Raw genomic sequence first — 16,942 nt, 5'->3', positions numbered from 1 at the left:
CAGCTCATTTTTTTTGCTTTACACAACCAGATTTGCTCCTGTAGCATAAATGATGCGTGGGTTTATAAGACTTCACAGCAGATGTTTGATCTATTTCAAGACGGTTTAAATTAGGAGTAAACATTTTTCCTTTAGACTGCACATTTAAGATTAATAGATGTCATTTAACTACATATTCAGCATTAAGCAGACATTTTTAAACCAAAGAGCAGCCAACAAGTTGCTGTGTTGGACTTTGAAGCTACACTTGAATGTGGAAAGAAATATTTATACTGTATTTCTTATATTTCTAACAAACTAGGAACTATTGTAGCCTTGACTGTAGATCCTGAAAGTCAATAATAGTCTCATTTGAAAGAAAACATTTAGCCTATTGTGCAGCTAAACAAGTGCAGCTAGTTTTTTCTTGACATCTTCTATTGAAACTTCTTTTTCTATTGAAAGGTTTATGTATATCAAAGGACATTCCCATTTTAACATTTGAATATTTCCAAGTATTGTTAACTTTTCAGCGAATATTAGCATTTAGATTCAAAGCTAACAAAACATTCACTATATTTATATATATTTATTCATTTGGCAGACGCTTTTATCCACTAACCAATAGCCACAAAACTCTCGTTTCAATTTCACTGTTTTTCAACCTCAAAAATGTGCACCACAAATAAAAACAGTTTAATGTTTAAAACTGATATTAATATAAATGTTATTATATATACAGTACATACAAATTTAAAAACATTTTTCATGAAAAATCTATTTGAAAACGACACTTTTGGATCACTTTAAGAAGAAATACAGCACCTTTCCTTTCAGTATCTGCTTCAAAATAATCCAAAATACATATCCTTACGAATATAAACACTACCAGTCTGGTCTCATAACTTCCCTAAAGAACTCACAAATTACTGAACTGAAAATTATGTCCTCTGTTATGGTGCCGTGACGTGAAACAAGTCAACCAAAACATCTTGGATCTGAGTTTAGCATCGTGGTTTATACTATTTATTTCGCATTAACAAAATAAAACAAATCTTTAAAACCTTTCATATTTTCGAGAAAAGCAACAAAAGGTTATTGTGTCCATATAGACAGTGGTGCAGTGAAAAACGAGTTCGCTTTCCTTTAAATTACATTTCCTTAGAATGTTGATATTGTGACAGCTCGTGTGGGACCTTCACATACACCAGACGCGAGACTCCACCCACGCCCCGCCTCGCGCATTCCTGCTCTCGTGCGCTTTTCACGGTCGCTATCATATTTCCACGTTCCCTTCACGCTTTTTGAGACATCGAGCGTTTTCAGCCTCTTCCTGTTGTGAACTTGTGACACTCATTATGACTCCAGACAGGATTCGCCGACGTTCGATAGCTCCTCCTTCCTTTCCTTTTTTAGCACGGCAGCAGACGCGCAGGCCACGCCCCGTTCTTAATTTGTCTACGCAAAAGACTTGACAACAGCGCGAGGCCCCGCCTTTTTGACCAAATAAGGCCGGGCTGCCCTTACACGGCGAACAATCGATGCTCGTCGCAACCTTTTCCCTTCCTTATCCCGTTTATATACTACGGCGACTTCCGCCCTTGCCGTTAAAGCAGTGCGATCATGGCGGAGCGCGTTCAGCAGCCCCCAGCTAAACGGCTCTGCTGCCGACCCGGGTACAGCACGACATGTAGACAGGGGCAGCGATCCGGTGGAACAGTATGCGGCGGTTCGGGTTCTGGCCAGGGGGGATCCAGCAAAACCCAGAGCCCCGAATCGCTCCTGGACATTGCGGCGCGGAAAGTAGCGGAGAAGTGGCCGTTTCAACGGGTGGAGGAGCGTTTCGAGCGCATCCCGGAGCCCGTTCAGCGGCGGATCGTGTACTGGTCTTTCCCGAGGAGCGAACGGGAGATCTGCATGTATTCCTCGTTCAACACCGGCGGGGAGGAGAGCGCGTCTAGCGGGGAAAGCGGCGACGAGACGCGGTTACCTTTCCGACGCGGCATCGCGTTGCTGGAGAGCGGATGCGTGGACAACGTATTACAAGTCGGTGAGTATATGGATGGGACCCAGCTGTGTGGAAAATATCGAAATGTGTTGTTGTTTTCCAGGTATGCTCGCCAGAATAAGATGTAAAGGAACCAGAATGTCGTGTTGAAAGGAGCACACAAATCGAATGAAAGGGGACTATTGAATTTACGGCGAACAAAGGGAGGAATACAACGACAAAGGGTTTAAATCTCCCGACCGGGTTAACGTTACCTCATGCTCGGGATGCCTTTTCATTTCTCGCTTAGTTCTGGATTACACAGATATTTAGGCTTGTGGGAAACGTCCAGACGACGTTAAACGACACCGTGTCGCATTTGTATCGCTGCGTATTTGTGTGCTCGAGATCAACAGCGCGGAAGTGGAGCTCTCCGTCACGCGAGACATTTAGCGTTTAAAGTGCATATTTATCGACTTAGTAGCCATTCTGTCACCTTTGTGACGCTTTGTGGTTGATTTTAAAACGTTATGGTGAAACACCAATCGAGTATTTCCTCCGTAAGACGGTTTAAATGGTAAGTCTGACGAGGCTCGTCTGGTATGTTTATTTTTCTGAAGTGAAAGCGTGGGGGGGGGTTGGCGTAGTAAGTCGACCAACTGCTTGATGTATACACTGTGACAACCGAATATAGCGAAATATAGGCACCGTTTGGTTATGAATATTTTTATAATGAAGACTTTGGCTCTGTTTTGGGACTGCTGGTTTTGTATGTAGTATGCATATCAAATAGCCGTCAGGCATCCCTATTGAAACTGGCACTTTGTTCCCATTTTCATGTTCATTTGTGTCTTTTCAGCTTTCTGTCACTCTCTAAAGAGGAGGGGAAACAAAAGCGGCTTTTTACTTTCTTTCAGCGCTTGTTAAATGGGATAGATTTGGGAAGGGGTGGCTTGAATGGCGATTTAAAGACGCAGTGCCTCGATTTCTTTTTAAATGGCCCTTAACAATATGCATACGTTTTCACGCCGTGACGTCAGTGCGTTCTTCTAAACTGCGAGATTACATGCAAATGTCAACTTTTCTTATTTGGCTGTCATCAGTGCCTCACCTGGTTTGTTGTATTGCTGCTTTATCCGCCTTTGTTTTGTTTTTAACAAAAACAATTGCCTTTTATTTCGGCGTCTCTCCGCCCTTTGGAAACCGTTTTAATCACATTACTGCATTTGGTTAATTAGGATTGTAATGCAATCATCAAACATCATTTTCTGCACGACCGTTCCCCCTCCTCCCCGATGTCCGTGCTTTGCTGGAGGAGAGGTGCCTCAGCTGGGCTTTGTGCCCTCACCCTTCAGCCAAAATGGGTTTTTGCTCCTAGTAACACACACATAAGCCTCTTCCCAGAGTCTCTTAAATGGGCCGGCTGTCTTGGAAGATCAAGGGCTCTTGCCCTGTTTTCCAACAGGCTACGTGGAGCTCTCTGCTTTTGAATCTGGAGAGGAGCGCTTTTTTCCCTTTGTGTGAACCTCATTCCGAGCTCGGGCGATGGGAAATGACAAGCCTACCCACGCGGGGAGGGCTCGCTGGCTGATTGCGAATACTCTGCGAAAGTAAAGCCACGGAGTGATAAATAAAAGATGCAATCTTGCGACGCAGGCAGGGCCGGGGGTCGCTGGAGTGGCCCTGATAGGTCGGGCTCGCCGTGACGAACGAGCCTCATTGTTGAAACCGAATTCAGGACGGGAATTTGTTTTCGTTTCTGTTGTACGCTGGGGGAGGGGAACGCAATAAAGCAATGTATTTGTCAGTAAATATGGCTTTGTCGTTTCTTTGGCTGCTTGCCGCGATGCTTTTTATTTACATACCAAGGGCAGTGCTTGTGGAGCATCATATGTTGGGGATGTTCATGGCATGTGGACTGACACCCTCCAGTGTAGATTTTATGGAAGTTACTTGCAGAAAAGCGTGTGTTTTTGTGAACAATTCTTAGAAATGAATTAAGAGACTATTGCAGTGGCAACCGGAAAAGCTGTGGATAGAGTTTACATAAACACGCATTATAAAAGGAGTCACAAACACAGAGGCACCGAAATGTAATCGTTGTAAATATTGATTAAAAGAATTCTTTGATTTGTTTGATATCAGTCAGTGTTTGTTTTGGGCCTTTGTCGCTGCCGCTTGCGTCATTATATTGATCAAACCGAGACGCGGCGCTTTTGCCTGAAAGGTCATCGGGTTCAAGTTCATCCCAATGTTTTTTCTTTCAGGCATGCTGTTATCAAATCATGTGTTTCCATCTGTTACTACTTCACTAGGCTATCAGTCATCTCACGTTAATCCTGTTAGGTTAGTTAGAATCTGCCCTTTCTTATTAAATGTTTGCCAATATGTTCAGCTGTCAAAGATCAATTGGAATTAATAACAAATACGTTGGATCATGTGACAGTCATTTTAATTGTGTATCTTTGATGTGGTTTATTTGTAACATAGTTGCATGGAGGCAAAAAGGGACATGCCATTGCCAAGAAGGGTGGTTCAAATGCTATTGTGATGCCACTACTTTCTGTTGGTGTAATCGCTCGACGGTTAAATCTCAAAGAGTGATGCAATTTTCCATTATTATAGCTCGAGTCAGGAAGCTTTGTGCTGTGTTCTCGGAAATACTTAAGGTTTTTGAAATTCTAGATTTGCTGAATCTTAATGGCAAAACCATATGTGAAGCCCAGAGAGGTTTATCGATCAGATAAAAAAGACAGTGGCGAAACTGCGTAATGATATAACGGAACGGAATAACCGGATTTATTTATTGATCTCGTATCAGTGGAGACACAAATTTCCATCAGTCTTATTAACCCAGAAAGGGTGCGTTTGAGAGCGGGCACGCGTGGCTCCATGCCTGGGCTCTCTTATGCCGGCTTTAACATTTCTGTCATTCATACACAAACGTGCAAAATGTAAGATGTAGAACTTAAATCTTGCATGAAGCTGTTGCTTTTGGGGCCGCCTGAAAAGCCGGCATACTGAGGTGAGCCCAGTCTGCACCGTTTGGTAGATTTCAAGTCCGTGTGACTGTAAAATTGAATTAGAAAATGTTGTGTGTGTGTAGTGTCTCATCATGCTGCTTTCCACAATTATTTTAGAATATTTAGACCTGGTTTCACAGACACGGCTTAGATTAAGCCAGGACTATCCCTTAGTTGAATTAAGATGTTTATGTCGCTTTTATAAAAATGCCTTAGAAGAATACATCTAGGGCTGCATAACGATTAATCGCGACTAATCGTTTGCAGAATAAACGTTTTTGTTTACATAATATATGTTGGTGTACTGCGCATGATAATTATGTATATATAAATACACGTACATGCATGTACTGTATATAATTAAGAAATATGTAACTTTTGATATGTTTTATATTTATATATATAATTTATATTATATATAAATATTAAATATATTTTTTCTTAAAATCATGCACCCATGTGTGTGTATTTATAAATACATAATTATCACACACAGTACACCAACATATATTATGTAAACAAAAACTTTTATTCTGCAAACGATTAGTCGCGATTAATCGTTATGCAGCCCTACGGTTTGCATCTTGTGACAAAACAATGGCACTGATATATTTTAAGATATTTCTGGGCAAGTTATATTCAGTTAATACATGTAACACATTCATTTTAGTCTGGGACTAGCTTTAAACCTTGTCTGTGAAACCGGGCCATAGTTTTTTATTTCTGTATTCTTTTTAATGATGGTGCGTATTGTCAACATATGTTTACAATACAAACAGAGCATTTATATTATGCTATTTTAGTTTAGTTTTACTGTTATTGACAGTTAAGGCTTCATTTCAGAGCTGTTTTGAAGTGGGATTGACAGTAAACCCTCAGATTAGCACCATGTATTGAAAGTTGGTGCTCCATCCACAATTCTCTTTGATGTGCTTTGAGGTGGAGGTCGTAAGATCTGCTGAAGCCAGCTCAGCTAGACTGCTGCACTCTTTCTTACATGTCAAATACGTCAGGTGTTAGGGCTGTTAAAGCAGTGCTGATATTAATAAAACCTCTAAAATAAAAGCACATGTTTTCAATCCACTGGAATTTGGCCTGTTCTGGAGAGAGCTACAGTGTGAAATCACATCGTAACAAACTGCATTTGTCTTCATTTTAACTTAAATGGTGTTTTAAACAAATTTGCCCTATAGGACTAGAAGTAGAACCTGAAACACTTTTCTAAAGCTTTTTGTTATTTATGTGGTTTTTTTGGCTAATTTTATACTTCTTTTTTTTCTGTTTTAATGGGACGAGAAGGTTTCTTTTGTGGTGATGTTCAGTTGCTGTTTAGGTGTGTAGTCTTTGTATCTCGTGCTGCCCCAGAGAATTATGGGAAATATAGTTTTGACTTACATGCTGTATGAATGACGTTTACTATCTAGCTTTTACAATTCTCCATCAACAATGCACAAAATGTGCAACTAAACAGTACGTTTTGTTGAAACAAGTTTTTTTTTGTTTCTGTTAGGCTGTTTAATGATTAATCGCGACTAATCGCTTTCGGAATAAAAGTTTGTGTTTATAATAACATATGTCTGTACAGTGTGCATATCTGTTTTGTTTATAAACACATACATTTATATTTAAGAAAAATATAAAAATGAATAAATGTTCAGATATCATTTAAATATATATATACAAAATATTTTTTGCACGTTTGTGTTTATAAATAAAAATTAATATGCACAGTGCACAGACATATATTATTAAAAACACAATCCTTTATTCTGGATGCGATTAATCACGATTAATCGTTGAACAGCCATAGTTTCTGTTGTTTTAGGGATTCCCAGAGAACATGAACACTGTTGAAAAATGTGTACCTTGAATGCCCTGTAAGTCGCTTTGGATAAAAACGTGTCAGATGCGTGAATGTAAATGCTTCGGTTAATTTTTGAAAGGAGGATTCCTTGACACATCAGTACGTTTTTATTTATTTTTGTACCACTACAGAGTACAGACACACACTCCTACGTGATGTCTAAGAGGTAATTTATGTGCAGAGTACAGTAGGAAGTCAGCACTCTCTGTAGCGTCAAGCGTTTGACCTTGTTCTGGAGCATTCTAGTGTTCCTCAGTATGCTAATATCTGTACACACTTGAGTTTGAGAGCGACATCACAGTCAAGTAACCGAAGCGGATGAAGGAGTAACTCGTAAGTGCTTTTTCTCTACAAGATCATAGTGCAACGACAGGCTGGCCTTATATCATTATTTAATAGCCAACCTCCACGTTTATCCACTTATTATTTTGTATTTAAGTCGGATGTTTCTCTGTATGTGTGTGTGAGACCGCTTGGCAGTACAGAACGTAGAGCAGACCAGTCCTGTGATTGAAATGTGCTCCACTTCCCAACATCTGAATACTTGAGCGGCGTCCAGCACCCTGGAAGGGTGGCGTTCCTTTCCGGGTGGAATTTGGTCGTGGGGCCCTGAGCCCTCTTTAAATAAAAGATGTCGTTTTCTTAGATCTTGCAAACAGCTGAACGCGGTCCAAATTTAGGATTGAAAAAGGAATTGGAAAGGGAGGCCACACAACCAAGATTTCATATTAAAGTGGTAGTTCACCCAAAAAATGAAAATTCTGTCATCATTCCTTCTCCTCATGTCATTTCATACCTGTATATATTACTTTGCTCTGATGAACACAGAGAAAGATATTTGGAAGAATGTTCTCAATTTTCAATTCTGTGACATTGACTGCCATAGTATGAAAAATTAAATGGTAGTCAAAGGTGTTTGTGTTCCTAAATTCTTCAAAATATCTCACTTTGTGTTCAACAGAACAACAAAATATACAATATTTTTTTCCCACCTATGGTAGTGGATGATGTCACAGAACTGAAAATTGCGAACATTCTTACGAATATCGTTCTTTGTGTTTAACAGAACAAAGAAATTTATATAGGATTGAAACAACCCGAGGGTGAGTAAATGGTAGCAGAATTTTTATTTTGGGGTGAACTATCCCTTTAACTGTTGTTAGTATTTGAAATTTTTATGTTTGTCAGAGTTTACCATCCGTAAAACATTTACAATATTTTGCAGATCTACTGTCAAAGGTGGAATTTATATATAAGATTATAACTTTAACATAAATGCATGAAAGCTATGAAATACATACGAACCTTTCTGCTTAATAGTGACATGGATACTGATGTGTTTGATTTTAGCGTTCGTGTTGGCGTGCTGGTGTTAATAATGTTACCTGGGTGACAGGTTTGAATTGGCAGATGAAAGGCATGCAGCACATGCGCATTCTGCATGGACGTGTGGTGTAGTGACATGCTCCATCGGCCCAAATGCTCTCATGTTGTTGAGCTCTGTTTTACATGTGGTGCACACGCGCTGGTTGTTGCTTTGTTCCCCGGACACATACGCTCTCTTTTGTTCTTATTCTAAAGATGTGCATGAAGTCCACGAGGGCATATGGTGTTGTCATATATGATTTGTTACGTTTGATTTCCTCATGAATACCTTGTGAAGCTTAGAGTGATTTGCAGCATGTTTTCCCTGTGATTGAATATTGTCAGATTCTCAGGATGGACGTCTGTTATGTTATATGTACAAGACATTGACTTCGTTTTCTGGATTTGTTTGAAGAAGCAGGATCAGGTTTGATCTGACCAATGAAGTCCTTCGGCCTCATTTGCTCTCACACACAGTTGTTTAAATCAATATATTTGGTCAAAGATAAAGCTGTTGATGTGTTATTTATTCATGCGTGCATTGAATTCCTATTTGCATTTGAAAGTAATGCTGGTAAACAGTCAATGTTATATTTACGGAAATTTTTTTATCACGGTAGTAGTGAGGAAGAGAGTTGAGACACGTAAAACAGAGACTGAGGTCAGCGTTGTTTTGTTTTGACTAATTTTGTGAGGCTTTAAAGCTACTTTTTAGTTTAGTCTGTATAGTAAAGTCAACATGAACTTTCATATTTCATGTCTTATTGTATGTGATTGATTGGCATGTTCTCAAAAGAGAATAAAGGGTTTCTGTAATCTTTCATCAAATTGTAATAACTCGCCTTTGTGCTAACCTGTAAAGTAACGTTCCTTTTCAGGTGACATGACAAATTTGTATTTTTTAAAACTACTTCAGAAACACCTGCCTAAATTGCGTTATGCAACTCTTATGTTTCATAATTCAGTAAGTTTTTAATAGATAAATGTTAACTCCCACCCGCCGTTTTCTTCTTCTTTTTTGTCGGATTGCAATAGATTACAATATTTGATGTTGACTTTAAAAAGAGGTGAAAGCAAATATTTAAAGTCCCCGCGAATCGGAAGTTGCGATTGTTTTTACTTCTGTATTTTGACGCATTTCCGAGTGAAATGGAATTTCTAATGAGAAAGCTTTCGTCTTTCTCTGCGATTTGATTGGATGTATTAAAAGAGCCGTTGCATTTTGAAATGGAACTGGCAGCAGACTGACAGTTGAAGGGGAGGAGTTAACGGATGCTCCGCCCAAGCCGTCTAACGTGCGTCATTTAAGATGGATAGTCATTACAGGAAGGAAGTTCATTTTCAGATTTTACCTAAAGATTATGAGGGCACAAAAGCGAATGACCCACATTGATAAACTATTTACAAAAACGCTGCAATATTTCATGAATAATTTTTTATTTCACTGGGACTTTAAACTGTGTATTTTATATTAATGTTTATAGGAAGTCTCGGATTAATTCTACATACTGTAAATATATTTTATAGTAAGTGTTGAGAAGTCGGTCACCTCTAAAAGAGAGATGAATAGAGAAAACGTGCATAGTGTGCACACATGCCATACACTGCAGAAGTTGGACACAAACGCAGAGCACGCTTCCCCTTTAAGAGATGTACTTTGCTAACCTTCACCGTGCACTTGAGCGATGGGCATGGGAAGTCTAAATATTATTAGCTCATTCTCTGGTTTGTTTCATAGGGAGATGTGCGATGGTGTCGAGCGTCTTTAATTGCTTTTAGGTCTGCAGCCGTATGGGTTTTTTTGTTAGTTAATATTTAGTTAATCTCTAGACTCCAGACCTGCGGGAGAGTTTTCCACCACCTCTTCATCCATCTAATGCTGATCTGTATTCTGCCGTGTCCCTCCAGCACCATTAACCTTCACTGAGGGTGAGGAAGAGGGGGGCGAGGAGCCGTATCGAGGGGGATGGGATAGGTTGGCTTGCCTTACCTCAACCGAGGGCTCTCTGATCTGTTTGTTTTCCATTACACGGCTTCACTCCCTCCCCGTTCTCCTGGCCTGCCTCCGCAGCAGACATGAGGGCTCGCCGCAGGTCCATACGGCACCAGGCCCTATAAAAAGGCTGGAACTTGGAGGCCCAGTATTCCTGTGCTCGTGGTATTGGACCCGAGCGCAGGGAATTACCTCAAAAGCCAGATTGCCTGTCCTTTCTCTAATCCAGGCTGCAGCGAGACGCTGGCGGCGGTTTGGGTTTTGGACGGGTACCCCGAAGTGCGCTGACGCACAAACCGCGAGGGTCCCGCAGGGGAACGGGGCGTAAAGCAGAACGTCAGATTCCAGTAGCTCCGTCACAACCTCTCATGTTCCATATGTTAAATTATGAGATTTGGCGAGGGACGGCGTGCGGGTTATTTATCCTATGCCCTCGGCGTATCGCGAGCCCCTCGCTCGTGGATGGTGAGGGCCCGATCGGTCTTCATTATCTAGGCCACAGCTGAGACCTGGAAAGCGTGCGGTGATGAATGAGACCTTTAAGCTCACATTAATAGCTAACTATTGCTCATAAGGAGCTTTAGATTGGCGCTGGTTGGTCGGTTGATTGGTGCGCTGTGCTTCGCTAATGTCTTTGTGTCTCTTTGAAGAGGACAAAGAGGCTTCTTGTGTGCTTGCTCTGCTTCTGTTATGTTTCCAGTTCTTTGAAGCCTGTTATGTTGGTAGTGTTGTACAATGCACAGCGCATTAACTGTCATAGTGTTTAAAGAAAAATTCACGCAGTAATGATTATGAACATTTTGTTGGTATTTGTCTTCTCCTAAATAGAGAAATTTGGAAGAATCTTTGTACAGCTCTGCGACAGTTTATAGTGACCACGTCAGGCCCCAACAAGCACCGTAAATAGACTAACAATAGATTTGTGTGAGGAACAAACCAACGTTTAAGTTGTTAATCACTGTAAACATCTCTCTCCACCCAGGCTCTGAAATGGATTACAAAATGTATTGTGACTAAGTCTCACTGACATGCCAAATCTAACGCAGTCTCGCAGCAATTTGTAATTATGTTACGATGTTGCTCATTTGTATGAATGCATATGGTCTAATTCGTACATATCAGTACGATCTACGGTTGGGGCTTTATTGTTGCTTTTTTCTAGTAATTGTATGTTTTTGTATGACTTGCATTGTACGAATTCTTACAAATTGCCACTTTGTTAAATCGTTGCAATTCCTGTGAAGTTAAGATAGCAAATCTAAAGGTTTCATTTTTTTCTTTTGGCATATTGTAACTATTTAACGAGGTGGCTAATTCTTACAAATGAGATTGTACGAATTCATTTGTTTTTTCTTACATAAAATGTTCACGTTTTTGTACGAATAAATGTACAATTTCATACAAATCATCCACCCCGTAATATAATTATAAATTCCTGTGAAGTCGGGCTAGCAAATCAAAAGGTGTATTTTTTTCTGTTAGCATATTGTAACTATTCACGAGGTGCCTAATTGTTTAGAATTTGTACGATCTTTTTTGTATGTTTTTTTTTCATACACATTTTCACGTTTTTTTATGAATAAAACGTGCAGGTGGATGCTGCACATTGGTGGTGCATGAGGAGATTCCCCCTTCCATGTAAAAGCGCTTTGAGTACCCAGAAAAGCGCTATATAAATTAAACAAATTATTATTAATAATTGTACAATTTCATATGAATTAGCCACATCATAGTATAGTTAGCAATAGTTATCAAGAAATTAAAAAGTGTAACTATTTTATGTTTTTTTTTATTTTTTTGTTTTAGTTTTTTTTGTTTTTTTGTTTATTAGGTTTTGGGCTTCATCATTGCTTTTTGTCTAATATAACCAATTTTGTTTGTTTGCCATCTTACAAATTCAAGCGAATTGGCCACAATTTCCCGTGACGTCAGGCTGTTCCTTTTTAAATTAATTTTCAGTAAATAACACTTTAAATTTCAGTCTGTTCCCCAACGCGAAGTTCACTAGATAATCGCATTTCTTTTCATACATAAGATAATGACACAACTGTTCATTTTAGGTAAAGTGTTCCTCAAAAGGTCCCAGATTTAAATAAGCTAAAGGAGGTGCTCCAGGTTAAGGGGGGGTCTGTTATTTCCCTCTTCTCTTGTTTTCTTTTCTTTGTCTAAGTGCGGTGGTTAACCTGACCGTGCAGCAGAGCTAGCAGCTGTGTTCCTGGCGATCGGTTTCAAAAGCAAACCCAGGTCACCACTTATCCACCACTTCCTGCTGCAGCTCCCCCTTATGGGACCCATGTGCTGGATAGACTTACACACACACACACACCAGCTCTCTTCCTCCGCCCCTGCCTTCCGTCTGCGCCCGGCTCTAATGAGCTATGAAGAACAGAGTTGAACCTTCCCAGGGCCGGCCCTGCTCGAACGTCTTTAGGTAAACAGAACAAACTCGGGCTCCTTCAGGGGCCGCACATGCTCGCACAGGCCCTCGTGAGCCGACGCCTGGCCCGCCTCCGTCTTGCCGAGAAACAAGCGGCAGTGGGCACGAGAACCAGAAGTTCCTGAAGTGGAACAGGTTGAATGGGATAACGCAGCACGAGATGAATACTGCCTTTTGGCTTTGGGAGTAGAAGCGCGTGACGGCATGAGTTTCCCAACCCAGTTCCCATTCACACTCCACATGCAATCCAGATTCACCCTGTCCTTAATACATGTTTTTGTTGTCTCGTTAATGATGCAACTGGTTGTAATCTTTCAACAAAATGTAATGAGAAAACAACTTTCTGTATCTGATCATGTCCCATGCCTCCATTCTGAAGCCTCAATGTACTTTATTCATTTATGTTTTGTTGTGTTGCTCGATAAATACGTCGAATTAAAAAGTAATATTGGTTGGGAACAGCATTATGTTAACTGGTTTAGGGTTCGGTGGAATCAAAATACATCATCTAATAGAATGAAAGTACTTCAGTTATGTTGTGTTGATTCTGTGTAGTAAGATTTGTAGTTTTAAGTGCAGTTTATAGTCGTGCGTCATGTGTACGCTGTAGGTACGGCGTTGCCTACGCAGAGACGCGTACACTGTGCCGTAGCCTGACGCGCACCTCTCCAAAAATGTAACGGCGCTTCAATGCGACGCGCACTGTAAGCGCTGTGATTGGTCTGCTTGAACCCCCTCCCTTCAGGTAAAAAAATGACTTTACTCATACGCATTTACTCATATGCATGAATTGTCTAAATAAATCATGTGTTTTTCTTTATTAAACAACTCGAGCTGCAAAAGTGCCTATCCTGCTATCACTGCTAAATGCTTCTCAAACCATAGATATCAACTAGATGGCGCATTAGCATCTGTTTCTATGGGCTGCTATACGTAGGTCATCTGCCATATTTGAATGGTGCGAGCTGGTCTGTGTTGCCAAGTCTGCGGCTTTCCAGTGGAATTGGGTTACTTTGTAACTGTTGCTCTGGTTTGTTTTATCCACAGGTTAGGAGTGGAAGTCTTTTGTTATATAGCTGTCAATCTTAAAATTATTTTATTTATGAATGTTAAGTTCTGTTATTTGGACTAGGAACGTTAGGCTTGTGATGAAGAATTTTGTTTCACAGATCTGGCAACCCTGCCAAGGTCCGTTAACACTCAAGAGCAAGCTGACTGTGTATGATTATGAAAACATATTTGTTGTTGTGTAAACTCGAACATTATATTTCCTACACTAACACATCACAACAACGAAATGGAAGTATAAATGAAAACCGGCGCTTTGCCTACAGCGTAGGTGCGACGCAGAAGTAAAAAACAGCCATTAGTGTGTGCTCGCGTGTGTGGTGGGACGTTTTCTCATCAGATTTTGAAATGAGGCTGCCAGGTGAGGGAAATTGAGCCGCCGCTGCACCGTGGCGACGTGATTTGTTTGCGGCGCTGCAGTATGCAAACTATTGACAGGCCTTTATCAGTTTTATTTACTGGAAGCGGGCGAGCGCAGGAGGCAGGAGTGTGTGTCAATTCCCTGGCAAAGCTCAAAACCCATCAAGATTTATGGTGGCTTAAGCAAGATGAATGGACGGCCCCGTCTTCATCCGCCGAACGCCATCCAAAGGCAAAATGTGCCACAAATGACATATTTAGCACTGCGAGAATGGGCGGCAGCTATTACTTTAGTGTGGATATTGACAATGGCTAGGAACGGTGGGAAAGAGGCTAGTTGTGAACTGTAATAATGATCATAATTCTATCCGCGGGCTATGAGAGAAGGCCCGTTTCCCAGCATAGACGGTAACACTTGTGGCGGAATGGTACAGGAATCGAAAGCGCAGCGAGACCAATCGCCCAAACTGCCAAACCGAAGGGTTATTGCCTGTAAATTATACCTGAAGAAAGCAAGAAGAATGGAGACATTTGGAATATATATTTCATATTTACAGACTGTTAACCTTTTGTTTTGGCATATGTTTATGATTTTAATAAGTACTATCCCATATTTCAACAGTGTAAAGTTCGACCCACCCGAAAAACTGCTTGCTAAATACGCTGTTGTTCTTTTGTGTAGTTTGTTCCCTCTTGCCTAACCGGAATGATTTGCCTTTGTAAGATTTATCATTGACTGCTCTAAGTTGACTTTAAGTGAAGGAATTGTACTAGACACACCATGGGATAAGAGAACAAGTCATTCATTGACTCTGTGTCGGCTCACATCGGCCGTATAAAAGCAGCCGGTGAGTCAGTCGAAATGTTTGAGCATGCTTCAGAGCATCTCATGCCCTCCAAACGGGTTTTTCTGGATGGAAACAGGAAAAAAAGCATTCGACAGCAGACCATACGCGAGAGATCTTCAGTAAGCGTTTCGTTCAGAGGCAGAAGTCATCTTGTAAATGGGCTGCGGCCGTGTGACAGACGGTCGCGCTGGCGTGTCGATCCTGCAGTAAGTCTGGTGTGACTTTGACACGCTTTAAAAATGTTTTTCAGCTGAGCGCAGCTGTGGCACGCTGATTGTCTACCACACACACACACTCGGCTGCCAGCAGGCGTGGGTGGCATTTGCATTACTAAAATGTTGGCATGTTGGTCTCTGACAAGGTTAAAGTATTAAATGGATGTTGTGTCACTGCCTCGCCTTCGTGGATGAGACACAGCTGATTCGCTCACGTGCGAGTAATCAAAGCACATCATTATTAAGCTTTTAGGAGAGTGATGCACGGGAGTGTACGTTGGAAAGGATCTTTTAATGCATTGAAGAATATCTTTAGATCTCTTACACATGAAGTTCAGTTCAGTCAATTTCAGTTAATTATGATACGAGAAATGTTGTGTTTTTATTCTGAGCTATTTACATCCTCAGACTAAGAAATTATTTGTTTCTATGGCAGCATCAGTAACTGCAAAGAGGATGCATGTGTTTTGTTGTACACAACAAAAATACTGTTTTTGTCAAAAACAATTTCGACATACAGTAAGTTGACATAAACGTCGTCTCCGTGTGGACGAAGCGCCAGAATGGAGAGAAAAAGATGTTTTTTCAAACGAAAACGCATTAGTGTGGACATTACACCATTCAGCCAAAAATGGTTATTCTATGGCATCACGAAGCACCTTATTCACGAGTGTAGATATATTATAATTCCATCGCAAACAGATGTGTATTAAGGGTAAGGGCTAACTATTGAACGAAATACTTTTGATACAGATTTCTATGATCGTTTTGAATCTGTCTACCTTTTTATTCTGTTGTATCTTTTATTTTTAAAGCTACAGAAGGTCGTATGACATTGAATACAAACAATTGTCAAGTGAGAGAAGTCAGACCTTCCGAACACTAGTTGAAAACAGTCGTTACAGTAATTCCACAGCAATGGTGTCTTTGTGCCCTGTACCTGTGATGTTTTCATGCCCTGTAGATGTGGATGACGTCAGAAGCCCAGCTGGTTTGTGGTCTGTATCAGGCCGAGAGAGAGAGAGAGAGAGAGAGAGAAGGGTTAAGTCAGAAACCCTGAGGGATGTCAGCAGGCTTCAGCTGTTTCTCTAGCACACTGAGAATAATGGATCTGTTTGTGTTCTGCTGTGAATGACACACAGGCCTGTTTCAACATACGACCAAATGTATGGAGTTCTGATTGTATGTGCTGAGAAAAAAACTTTTGATAATGTGATATTTATTTGCCGGTTCTGGGTTGTAATCTTGTGGTTTCCCCAGCGTTCTTCTGCCACATGTGCCTCCAGCGCTGATCCCACATTGAAAATTGGGTCTGACACGCATGCAGCTTTCTTATTCGCTCTCGATCCTTGGGAGGTGTGGATGGGCGGTGCTTGGCACCAGGATTCCCTCTTTGTGCTGCCATGAATTTCTTGACGGTTGACGTCGCAGAGACTGCGGTTGCTCTTTGGCTTTAAAAACTGCTAAAATGAGCAGTTGGCGTTCGCCTTAGCTGCGTTCCAGCGGGCACAATGAGGGCTTGGCGTGGCGGCCTGTCACCGTGCCACCCTACCCGATGACTCCAGCTGCACGTTGGTCACGTTCCTGCGACGCGAGGGGGCTTTTCCAAATGGAACGAGTCCACTTTCCTCTCAGATAGGAATTCACCAAACCTCAATCCAAGCCCAGGTTTTTGCCATTAACCTCCACAAACACAAGACAAGTGACTCTTTCTGATCAGCCCAAGTGGCAGCATATGTGCAGCGCTGGCATCATTCTACCCGAGGCTTGGATGTTGTGTATTAACCAGGCTTTTGTTTAGTG

At 41.1% G+C, this 16,942-nt stretch overlaps 1 protein-coding gene across 1 annotated transcript in view; it reads left to right on the top strand.

Moving 5' to 3' along the window:
* The first annotated feature begins 1,491 nt into the window (after positions 1 to 1,491).
* The window catches only part of zswim6 (zinc finger, SWIM-type containing 6), a 56,713-nt gene continuing 41,262 nt past the window's right edge, over positions 1,492 to 16,942 (top strand). The window contains exon 1 of the mRNA XM_057320669.1: positions 1,492 to 2,029. Within this exon, the coding sequence (XP_057176652.1) occupies positions 1,603 to 2,029 (427 nt within the window). The 5' untranslated portion in view covers positions 1,492 to 1,602. The remainder of the gene's footprint in view (positions 2,030 to 16,942) is intronic.

This window comes from Triplophysa rosa, linkage group LG22, assembly GCF_024868665.1.
Source record: "Triplophysa rosa linkage group LG22, Trosa_1v2, whole genome shotgun sequence".
In the NCBI taxonomy this organism is placed as follows: Eukaryota; Metazoa; Chordata; class Actinopteri; order Cypriniformes; family Nemacheilidae; genus Triplophysa; species Triplophysa rosa.
Note: the sequence above shows the minus strand (reverse complement) of the source record. Positions and strands in the feature narration are given on the sequence as shown.